Consider the following 12,371-nt stretch of genomic DNA (forward strand, 5'->3'; position numbering starts at 1 on the left):
GCTGGGCAGTCCCGGGCGGGCTGGACTCAGCCTGGACCAGCGAATCCGCCCACGCCCCCGACTCCGGGATGGCGCGGCAGGGCTGGCGGCCCGGGGTGGGGCTCGGCGGAGCTCGGGGCAGCGTCGGGGGTGGCAGGACGGGAGGCGGGGAGCTCCTTCGCTTGCGCTGCATTCACAGCTCCGTGCTCCCCTCCGCTCGCTTCCGCCAGCGGGTCCCGCTCTGGCAGCTCGTGGCTACCCCCGCCCCCCGCGCCCTCGCTGGTCCCGCGCGCGTTCCTAGGGCGCCACCTCTTTGCCACTCACTTCTCCCGCAGGTTTGCCTGGGAGCGTGTGAACATTCCTCTGCTCGGCTTTCAACTCTCCTCCAACCTGCGCTGCCGGGCCAGCATGCCTCCCCGCCCGTGAAGCGGGGCTGCCGCCGCCCCTCTGCGCCTCTATTAGCCCGCCCTCGCTGCCACCTGGCCCTCCTGATCGACGACACACGCACTTGAAACTTGTTCTCAGGGTGTGTGGAATCAACTTTCCGGAAGCAACCAGCCCACCAGAGGAGGTAGACAGACAGCTATGTATATATATGTGGGGCTCCCTACAAGTGGATCTGGAACAAGACGGCCTGGTTCGAAAAGAAGCTGACTTCGGAGGAGGAAACTTGCTTCTCTTTTAAGGAGGAGGTTCGCCCTGCTCCACGAACCCAGGAGAACTGCGGACCAGATTAATTAGACATTGCTATGGGAGACGTGTAAACACGCTGCTCATCATTGATGCATATATAAAACCATTTCGTTTTGGTTATTATTTCAGAGGAAGCGCCTCTGGGTTTTTTTGTGTTATTATTGTTGTTTTTTTTTCTCCTTTTTGGTCCCTTTTTGCCTGTGTGGTTTGGCAAAAGCACAATTGGAGTAGCTGTTTCCTAAATAAGTAAGTGCTGAGAAGCTTCAGAGAAAGTTGTGTGTGTGTGTGTGTGTTTCTTCTTTGCAACTTGGGAGATGCCCTTGATGTTGAAGAAGCTATTTGAGAGCAGGCTAAAAGGGGGAGCGGGGTACTTCGGGGAGATGGAGATTCCGGACTGACACTTCGGGCCCCTTTCCACTCTGTCGCAGGTCCTGAGAGCGAGAGGATACGATGCTGCGGAGGCTGGTTCAGCAGTGGAGCGTCGCGGTATTCCTGCTGAGCTACTCGGTGCCCTCCTGCGGGCGTTCGGTGGAGGAGCTCGGCCGCCGGCTGTAAGTGCCTTGTCCTCCCCACGGCGCCGGGAGAGGGCTGGGGAGGCCAGTGGGAGAGGCCGCCAGAATGGGGCGCTGCCGAGGGCTCACAACGGTCACTGATGCTCCACGCTCGGGTTAGAGAGCGGAGAGATCGGGCTACCTGCCGGGGGCTGAGCCCGGGTCCTCAAAACTGGCAGTAGAACTGGGTGAACCTCCAGGAAAGGCAGAGAAGAGGCACATTTTATGTGAGTTTCCATTAGAGGGAGCGGTTTTTAGTTTAGTTTTGTTTTTTTGCTTTTACAAAAATCTCCCCTAGAAAAAGATTCTCTGCCTCTAGTGAAAGAAAAAAGTTACTTTCAGGACCTGGGAAGGTTTTGAAACCCTGAGGGTTACAAGAGAGATAACTCTGAGGAATCTGAGAGATCCAGCGGACATAGCCTGTGAGCGCAGGTATAGTTACTGAATGTGGTTGGTAATTGGTGTGTGAAAAGCAAAAACCTTACATCTAATTTTATTATTAGTGACATAATTTTAAGCATATAAAATGGGACCACATTACATAATGAAGGCATATTATATAAGAAAGTAGTAACAACTTTGCAATGGCACAATTCCAACCTTGGTATTGATACAGTTCAGGACGGCTAGAGTGCTTGATTCCAAAATGAATATTAGGCGTGGAAACTTTTTTTTCTTGGAATTACTGCTAACAGTTCTTTAATCTGGAGCCACATATCAGCACTGTAGACTGAAAACTTGTATTTTGGCGTTCTCACTTGGTGATTCTTTTAAGGGTAATTTTGACTTTAAAATAATCATACATCCAAGCACACCAGCTAAACATCGCTATGAAAAGATGAAGAGTGATAGAATAACACTATCTTCATAATCCATTGGACCTAGCAGTTCATTAATGTGTGTAACACTGTCTTTGGGTGATGTTTAAGCTGCAGGCACAGTGTTCAGGATGAGAAAACCATAAAGTTTGAGAACTGAGAAGAGTTTGCCTCTGGAGAAGGAATTAAGGAGAACTTTAAGGAATTAAGGAGAACACTCACAATAAAAAAATTGCAATATCTAATATTTACAATCAAGTTCATGATGCGTCTTTGTAAATTTCCAAGGGTGTACAAAAGGCAACAGTGTTATATGTGCCCTTGGTCTATTATTATTAGAGCAGAAAATACTTACATGAAATTACTTTAGACATGTCTGAACCTTGGCACCAAAATGAAAATCTATTATCAATTTCCTTAGGCAAATTGTGTAGAACATTGTACTGAAGATAAAGCTGCATTGTACTCTTCAAATCAGCGTTTTGCTGATGTATTTCTGAAAGTTGTCTTCAGACGTTTTGCTCATTTTGTGATTTGTATTAAATTCAATTATTTGAAATCCATATATAAATGTAGATAAAGACTGAATTTTTTAAAGCATGCTTAAATACTGTATTTATTTGGCCAAGACACACTGCCTTGGAACACAGCCAATTTTTTCCTTTAAAGTTGCTTAAGAAATACCTGTTTTCTCTTTTGAAACAGTAAATGGACCATGATTAAATCCACAGTTATGTCATAAAAATTGTGCTGGTTGTCCTAAAGGCTATTTTTAACTCTTTGTTGCACCTTGCAAAATACACATCAAAAATCATTTAGCAGCCAAAGACTCTTGTTTTTGTTTGTGGGTGAAATATAATATTGTAGTTAAACACTCACACTCAGCAGACGGTTATAAAACTACCACAAAACATTCTTATAGTTAATGGCTAATAGATCATCACATTACAGCTATGGTTTTTCATGGAGGCTGAAATTATCAGTAGATGAAGGTGTTTTATAAAATTATTACCGCCAAACTTTTATAAAATTATTACCGCCAAATGGAGTTTAAAAAAAGTAAGTCATTGTTTTTGCATTGCTGCCAAGTAACAGTAAAACAAAACATTAACCTCCCATTATCAACCCAGTTTCTTGAAAGAAATTTTAATATATAATCAAACCATGTTACTTCTCAATTTCTTGTCACACCAAGTATTAGGAAAACTGCTTTAGATGTTTTTCTAACTAGGGGCTAACTTTTAAAGGAGAGGAAACTACTACAACAATAACACTGTCAAGCCATGCAAAAGAGGCAATCTAGGTTTGTGAATCCTTTAAACCTGTGAGTTCAAAAGATTTTAATTAATGAGGCTAGAGCATGAGTAAGTTGGAAGTTGGAAAGTGAGGCATATGTATGGGCGTTCTAGTCCAGATGAACATGGCTTGTGGCAGGTAGTAACCTTTGTGTTTCAGTTAGAGAGGAAACCCCAACAGATTTAGAAATCTAAAACATCATTGGCTGATTTGTTGGGGAGCCAGACTGGGTCTAGTCCACTTAATGAAAAGCATAACTTTCGACTGAGTCATTTGGGTTGGAAGGGACTTCTGGTGAGTCATCTTAACTCAAACACCCTAACCCTGACTCTTCCATGTACCACAGAACTTTTCTTCTCAAACCCAGACTCCCTTCTTAGGATCCTAGCATCAGCACAGGCATGTTGCTACTTCCTGTGCTGAAAGAGAAATTTCCATCACTCTGTTTATTATGTGTGTTCCTTGATAGCCTCTTAGAAATTTAATCTTCTTCCCTGAAAACTCCCTTGAAAGTGATTTTTCTTTAAAACAGAAGAGCCATATAATTCTCTGAATTTAGAGTTATCTATGTTAATCATTTCCCCTACATTTTTGCAATTTTTTTAACCATCATTAAAGGGCACCATAAACATAACATACTTGTTTTTCCACGTTGGAGCTTAGATATATAATAAACGCCATGTGAGCCATTGTGCTATGTAATGTTTACAGGCATGTAGAGTAACAGGCTATTATTCAGGCCATATTTACAGCTTAAATATTTCAGAATTATCTAAATTGAAAGCCTCCTAAATTTGACTTGATTACTCTATAATGGTGTATATCTGGTTTGTACATGCTAGTCCTTTATCCTTGTGTCAGTTCATGTCTCATTTTGAAAATAAATAGAACACTCTATGAACCTTATTCTTTGTTGACAGTAACGATTCTATATTCCTGATCCTCTAATGCAGTTGCCCAATCAGAAATTCATTCTTTGCAATAGTTGTAATGCAGAAACCTGTGAGCTATTAAATAAATTATGTAGTAGCATTTCAGATTTAGCATTTAAGAAAAATCTGTGTTTTCTAATACATTAACAATTATCCCTAAAAAGCAGAAAGGAGATTTTTACCACACAAGAGATGTACTATTTTAACCTGGACAAAGTCGTGCCATAGTGTGGGCTTTTTATAAAAGAAAAGGAAAGAATAAGCACCCCTTTTCCCATGAGAACCATCCTGGGAAAGTGCAGTGCTTGAGTTAGGAAGTCACTGTGACTCACAGTTCACAGGCCAGCCAAGATGATAGGCATATATGCCAGTCAGAGGGGGCATGAGCAGTGAAGCTTGATTAGCACAGACCAACCATTAAAAGTTTTGGCTTCAGGTTAAGCTAGAATGAGCTGTATTATACATTTGGAGAGCAATACAGATGGGAGTGGATATCTGCCAGGAATTGAGAAAGTCCCCAAATACTATAAATGATCACTGGTTAAGAACTTTTTAATATGACATTTTGCTAAAATGATACTTATTAGACTGCAGTACTTATGAAATATGCAATTATATCAGTTCTATTTTTTTAATGTTATTAGAGGATATAAACATATTGTACCACAGCCTTAAATTTTTAGATTATTAAAAGTTTCCAGAATACTAACTATTGCCACAAAGTAAGTGAATTTTAATCTAGTCACATGTGGCACCTTCAAAAAGGAGGAGAGACTCCTTCATGCCTCATTTAATGGAAATTCCTTTCCATTAAGTCATGTCTTTTTTGAACAGGCTATATGGCTTCAAGTCAGTCCACACACTAAAATACTAAAAGGAAGCTGGCACTCTAGCTATAGGGTTCAGAGAAATAATGACTGTTCTTTTGTGTCTTACCCTTTTGGGACTCACAGTATAAGTAGACAGTCTCTCATTCTCTCCATGATAATCCAAACTCTTGATATCCTAGTTCTTTATTTTGGTGATGAAAATAGACTTCTTGGGGCAATAATCTTGGTCTTCAAGGAAACTGATAGATGGTTGTCCATTTGCCCATTGCCGTGGTTTCCACCACAGGCTTTTCACTCTGTGCCCTTCGCCTCTTGTTTTCTCAACATACACTTCAGCTTCAGCAGGAAAAAGGGTTGAGGGAGGTAACTATCTTGGTTTTAGAATCAGAAGAACTCATTTGTGGGGCCGTGGCTCTGCCTGATCTCATCGTGTGGGCAAGGGTGAGACATTTAATCTCTCTGAACCTCACTTTCCCCATCTATAAACTTAGGATAATGCTATTTATTACTATCATATCTCTCTGAGGAGTTAAAGAAGTGAAGGCAATAAGGGACCCAGGTACCACTGTGTCAGGGAAGTAAGAATACATGGGATTTAGCCCTGCGAAATACCCTCAGATAGTTTTGAAAATGAACCACTTTGGAGGATCATTTCAATAGTCGAAATTGGCAGAGTTGAAACAGGCATGACTGATTAATGTATGTAATCCTTAAATATGGTTAATAATATGCGTACAGATTAATAAAAGAATACATGGATGGACAATTTAAGCAAGAGTCAGAGTGTCATCTAAGAGGATTGATATTGAATTATTTTATTCTTTTTCACTATATTATATGAGTGTTGTTTAAATAGAAAAACCAAAGACAAAAGACAAAGAAAAAGTAAAAAAAGTGAATTTCTTAATTCACTTTATACCCTCTGAAATGCTAAATTAAAAAAAAAAAAGGACTCAAAAGAAATAGAATGATCTCACTTAATTTAAACACACAGAGAAACCCATTTTAAAGAGACCACCCAGTTCTTTACAGAAAATTATGCATACTCTCTCTGACAGTTGGCTTTCAAATATAAGTTCTTGGTAGCCTGCAGTCTAATATGTTAAAATTCAGTCTGTTAGGTGGTTTCCCAGACAGGCTTCACTGCTCACTTTATCCTTCAGCCTTTGTTTGTTTTTACTCTTACAGCTTGCTGTTCTTTGAAATTTAGTATTATTATTTTCTTAATGGGGGAGCTGTGTGCGCGCATGTGTGTGTGTGTGTGTGTGTGTGTGTGTGCGCGCGCACTTACATGTGTGCAAATACTCAGGTAAAATCAGCCTCCTTTTCATTTCCCGGGCTAGTATTTCTGGATTTATTTCCTCAACACAACTCTGAAAAACGTGAAAAGCAGTTTAGTGGTTTCTATCCATTTCTGGGTATAACTGAATCGTATTTAAACTGAGAAGGGAGCATAGAAATCACTGAATCTGACCCCTTTCTTTTAAACAGCTGGGGCCCACAGAGCTCACGAATGTTTGTGTTCTCACACAGGTCACAGGCCTGCCGAGCGGCAGAGCTGGGACTCTGGTCTAGAGCCTAACTGCCATTCCCACTCTGGCCCCTTCCCTGCTGAGAGAGCTTGCTCCTCTTCCTGCGTGTGTCCTGTATCAGACCAATTAGAAAACTAAAGGGCTCTCCTCATATATCTGTGGTCTCTACTAACAACTAAAATTGCACTGTTTTCTTTCTCTCCTGCTATTTTTCCCCTAAAGCAAAAGAGCTGTGTCTGAGCATCAGCTCCTCCATGACAAGGGGAAGTCCATCCAAGACTTAAGGCGACGGTTCTTCCTTCACCACCTGATTGCAGAAATCCACACAGCTGAAATCAGAACTACCTCGGAGGTTTCCCCCAACTCCAAGCCTGCTCCCAACACCAAGAACCACCCCGTCCGATTTGGGTCTGATGACGAGGGCCGATACCTAACTCAGGAAACCAACAAGATAGAGCCATACAAAGAGCAGCCGCTGAAGACACCTGGCAAGAAAAAGAAAGGCAAGCCCGGAAAACGAAAGGAGCAGGAAAAGAAGAAACGGCGGACTCGATCAGCCTGGTTAAACTCTGGCGTGGCTGGGAGTGGGCTAGAAGGGGACCACCTGTCTGACATCTCCGCGACATCGCTGGAGCTCAATTTCCGGTAATTGGCCTGCTGGCCCAGAGCCTCTCCTTGGTCCTCTCACCCCAGGGGTGTGTAGCTTCCTTTCAGGCCTTCACTTGCACAAACTTTTCTGCCCTCTATCAATCGCTCCACAATTTAAAAGATTACAAAACCAAGATGACTTAGAATACTGTCTGACTTAAAGCAGCGTCATCCTACCCCCTCAACACACACACAGGGGTTTAATAAGCTGTTACTCTTTTTTCCACCATCGCACTCCTCAACACCAATCCTTTAGGACTCCACTAAACAGTTTCCTTTCTTATTCAAGTTTCAGAAACTAGTGACCACCTTCATCATTTGCTAGAGAAGTAGGTTTATTCCCCAACTCTCACACCATGGCAAACTTCTTTTTCATTTGTTACTTTTTTAGTCACTTCAGGGGAGAACACATAGGCTTTGCTATTGTCTGTAAACAATACAGAACAATATCTTACCATAAACAACTCTGAGCTGTTCACATTTTTTATTTAATTAACTTTATTGAATTAAAATTAATTGAATTTATTTAATTAAATTTTATTTTTATTTCAATAAATTAAATTTTTTAAGCACACACTTTAATTTTATTTAATTGAATGTAATGCTGGTTTCTACCTGCTGATGAGAAAAAAAAAAAGACAATCATGATTTCTGAAATTTTTTTAAGTATTGGCTTGGGAAGGAAATGTTATTTTCATGTAGCTATTTGTCCACTGGCAAGTTGAAATATTTTTTTCTAATGTATTGCAGTAGGAATAATAAAACTTCACATCTATGTGGCCTGTTTATCCTTACCTCACAGATACAGGTAGTAAGTAATGATACTCACCGACTTTGGAGCCAAATAAATAGCTTAGGTTCGAAATTTGGGTCTGAACTTTAAAGCTCACAACACTTGACAAGTTACTTGGTGTTTCTAACACTTACTTTCCTCCTCTCTGAAGTGAAGATAATAAGTGTACCAACCTCTTTGGGTTACAGTGAAGATTAAATGAGATTACATGGGTTAAATGCCTGTGATACAGTAAATGCTCAACAAATTGCAACTTGTTGTTTTGATGCTTTTAGATATAGTTCTGATATTCATTCTGTTTATATTGGTGTATGTGTTTCTGTGAGGCAAAAAGGGGAAAGCATTAATCTCATTTTATAAGCTAGAAAACCAAGGTATTTTGCAGTTAAAACCCCTGAGCAGTCCTGGGAACTGGTATAAGCAGTCCTCCAAACTGCATTTATTTCCCCATTTCCTGACACATAGGCCAGTGCTATGTTAGTGTTGCCCCTTGATCTATACATTTCCACTGATAGGACCTTTTTTTGTGTTTTTACTTTTCAGTACAGCACTTCAGTGGGGTTTGAAAGAAAGAGGAAAACAACACAAGAATGCGTCATATGCAGCTAATGATCTCATTACTTAAGGAGCCCCCTGTTACTTCTCCAGTTCTTTCCTCTGATGAGAGATAGGATTATGGAGTGATGTTTCAAAGGGGAGTTTGAACCTATTTACCATCACTTCCTTCTTTGAGTTGACAAAACCCATCATTAAATAGCTTATAAAATGACAATTATATTGAATAAGTAGTATAGCTTTAGCACTCAATGGGCAGTGACACTAGAGAAATCTATGAATGACCTATTCTGCAAGTATTTAATGGATCTATAAGGGGTAACAAACCTTATGAATTTTGTCTCAATGCAGATATTCAGTGTATTTTAAGATATGATTTTAACTGTACTTATTTGTCACTAATGCAAGGACTCTAATGCTGGAGTATTAATCCTCTCTCTCTCTCTCTCTCTCTCTCTCTCTCTCTCTCTCTCATACACACACACACACACACACACACACAGAAGTATACATGATATATAATAAAAATAGAAGTATACATACTTTCTATGGATTTTATTCATTTAAAATNTACATGATATATAATAAAAATAGAAGTATACATACTTTCTATGGATTTTATTCATTTAAAATGTGAAGTGCTGTTAAGTATCTGAAGAATTAATGAAAATCAGCACTCATCAATTCTTATCCCAAAGCTATCCCTAAGTTAAAGTAGATCTAGTGAAAATTAGGCAGTGGCCTAATCAAATCCAGATCTGGGACTGAAAGAAAGAGAATGTTTCTGCTTCTCCTTTCTGTTCCCTGGTTGTGAGGAACGTTCATGGAAAGCGCTGTGTGTTTGGCAGCCAGATGTTGGCTCCCTCCCAATACAACCCAACAGAGGCTCAAGGAAGAGTGGGGAAATGCAGGAGTGTATGATGGGGCCATGCAGATTCTGTAATACAAATAGAATCTTTTCAGAATAACTATTTTAAAGTTTTATGAGCAACAAAACTTTTATTGCTGTTCTCTCTTTAGTCTCTTTGCATTATTAGATGATGATCTGAGAGGTCTGATGATATGGCAAACATGAACTTTGTTGTAACCTATATCGTAGTTCTTAACAGCAACGACTGAGCTAAAACTGTCTGGCTTCTCTTACATGAACCATTCAGTGGGGGATATATAGTTTTAAATTTTGGAAATTACACTTTGGAATTTTTGATGTTGCAAATGAGATGTCCAGATACACTAGGACTCATTTCATTGAGACCGTATGTTTTGCCTTGGTAAATATTGATTTAGAAACAATATTAAAGCTTTTTAGTATTCAAAAGAACTAGGACTCTGAAACATCACACACACATATAGCAAACATACACACATACGTTGAGGTCATATTATATGTTTTCCTTAGCTATTCCAATACATGCCTTTGTTAAAGGAAGTCAGAAGGAAGAATAACAAGCAAACTGGCTGGGCAGCATGAAATATAATTAAATGAGCTTTTCCTTTTTTCTTTCTTTCCTGCTGAGAAAATAATTGTTCGAAATACTGTTAATTCCCTTCTTGCTTGTCTTATTTTGTACTTTTAAATCAACTGACCCTTTTTCTCTAATTTAAAATAGGTTTTCCCAATTTCTAAGATCCAAAAACCAGCAGAGAAACAAATAATTCTATCTTAATGTTGGCTCCAAAATGAAAATCCAATAATAGTTTCCTTCATTAATGTATAAGGACAGCTAAGGAAATGACAGGTGACACCAAATCACCAACCAAACATACTCTGTTTAATTATGCATCTTTCCACCGTTTTCCCCAAGCCACACACTTTAGACTACCCTCACAACAGCCCATTATTTTATCAGAGATTGGCCAAATGACAACCTAGAAAAATAAGCAAGCTGTGAATCGCCCACATCAGACATCACTGGGGAATAGACTTCTAAGCAAGGTGTATTTGACGATGGATTGCACAACCTAACCTTATTTCCAAATTCTCCAGTGTGTCCCTTCTCTTCCCAAACTTGCCAATTGGCAGCTTTGGAAAATCTCACAGGGTCTCCTTTTTCTGGCAGAGCATGCTTAGAGATGCAAGCCTTTTTCTTTCTGCACTACACCGACCATTTGATCAAATTAAAGACTCTGGACCAGAGTTTCTAAAGAGTCAGGTGGATCCCACAGGCACCTCTTATAAGAGATATTTACAAGAAGTCCCCTGAATCTCTTTCCATTATGACCCAAAAGTTTCTTAATTTATACTCTTTATTTTATGTCTCTTCATGTGTAAGGATAATTAACCTATTTTCTCTTCTTTCCCTCCCTTCTCTTTCTAGGAAGCATTGAAATTTTTGCAAAGAACTTCAGAGGACATATTGCAGGATTCTGTAATAGTGAACATATGGAAAGTATTAGAAATATTTATTGTCTGTAAATACTGTAAATGCATTGGAATAAAACTGTCTCCCCCATTGCTCTATGAAACTGCACGTTGATCATTGTGAATATTTTTTTCCAAGGCTAATCCAATTATTATTATCACATTTACCATAATTTATTTTGTCAACTGATGTATTTATTTTGTAAATGTATCTTGGTGCTGCTGGATTTCTATATTTTTTGTAACATAATGCACTTTAGATATACATATCAAGTATGTTGATAAATGACACAATAAAGTGTCTATTTTGTGGTTGATTTTAATGAATGCCTAAATATAATTATCCAACCTGATTTTCCTCTGTGCATGTAAAAATAGCAGTATTTTAAATTTGTAAAGAATGTCTAATAAAATATAATCTAAATTACATCATGACTCAGAGTGAATCACATCCTTTAAGATTTCTAGTAGAAGAAATACAATGTAACTTTTAAGCTGCATTTGATGTGGTCTTAAATTTAATGTGTTTATATTGGTACATATTCCAACATTTTCACATTAGCTTTTAGTTAAAAATCACTGAAAATGTATTTCATCCAATATTTAAGTTCAATTCAGTAGAATGGCTGAACTCCTAGATGTCATTTGATGAAGTGCATCCAATTTGAAGTGAAGACAGCAGAGGGCAGAAAAAAACAGAGACCTCAGGAGAACAGATTAATGAAACTTAATCCATAGAGTCAGCCAGAGCTGGGGAAAAGGGAGAAAAACAGATCAGGAACTTTAAGGACAAGGGTCATGTTAACCAATGTAAAGGTGAATTTGAGAGAGCTTGCGCTTATCTGCAACAATAATAAGCATAAAAGAGCTACCTGAGAATTCTACCTGTTAACATTTTCTACGAGAGAAAGGAGAGAGACTCAGGTTTGGGAGATAGGCGACAACTCAAAAAGCCTTCCCAGGGGAAGGCTGCTTTCCTGGGATATCACAGTTCCAGAGAATATGGTTGCAAACAGCAGGGGTGTAACACCATATGCAATGGTGTATCATCTGACTTTGAGTATCATCCTCCTTTTCCCGCTTCTATGTTCAGATGAAAACACAAACATCTTTCCTCCTACAGAATGTTTAACTGTCTTCAGCTTAGGACACATCAGAAAAACATAACACAGCAAAACAAAAAGCCTATGACTCAAGCAAGCACATATTTTGGAAGTATCCTGTTGAGGCCCAATATTCTGTTAGATGTCTGTTAGATGTTTGGGGAATGCACAAGAAGTAAAATGTTATAACTGCCCTCAAGACTCTCTCATTCCAGTGGGTAGGTTATACATACATATACATGAAACAACTAAATGCTGTAGTCAAGAAACAATGAAATG

At 39.3% G+C, this 12,371-nt stretch overlaps 1 protein-coding gene across 2 annotated transcripts; it reads left to right on the top strand.

The window, feature by feature from the left end:
• Positions 1–249: 249 nt before the first annotated feature.
• PTHLH (parathyroid hormone like hormone) lies at positions 250–11,424 on the top strand. 2 transcript variants are annotated; one of them, XM_019668016.1, is made up of 4 exons: positions 250–550; positions 1,101–1,223; positions 6,854–7,276; positions 10,946–11,424. In XM_019668016.1, exons 2-4 carry the CDS (start codon positions 1,123–1,125, stop codon positions 10,953–10,955), a joined length of 534 nt encoding a protein of 177 aa, XP_019523561.1. In that variant the 5' UTR covers positions 250–550; positions 1,101–1,122; the 3' UTR covers positions 10,956–11,424. The 2 variants fall into 2 exon arrangements, with proteins under 2 accessions (XP_019523561.1, XP_019523560.1); XM_019668015.1 differs by having other exon boundaries at positions 251–918.
• The last annotated feature ends 947 nt before the right edge of the window (positions 11,425–12,371 follow it).

Source organism: Hipposideros armiger, unplaced genomic scaffold (genome assembly GCF_001890085.2).
Source record: "Hipposideros armiger isolate ML-2016 unplaced genomic scaffold, ASM189008v1 scaffold_513, whole genome shotgun sequence".
Classification (NCBI taxonomy): domain Eukaryota; kingdom Metazoa; phylum Chordata; class Mammalia; order Chiroptera; family Hipposideridae; genus Hipposideros; species Hipposideros armiger.

Excerpts from the sequence above, each read along its gene's own strand:
- PTHLH (XM_019668016.1), top strand. The coding sequence starts at position 1,123 with ATGCTGCGGAGGCTGGTTCAGCAGTGGAGCGTCGCGGTATTCCTGCTG. Across the intron at positions 1,224-6,853 it reads GAGGAGCTCGGCCGCCGGCT|CAAAAGAGCTGTGTCTGAGC; the intron begins GTAAGTGCCTTG and ends TTTCCCCTAAAG.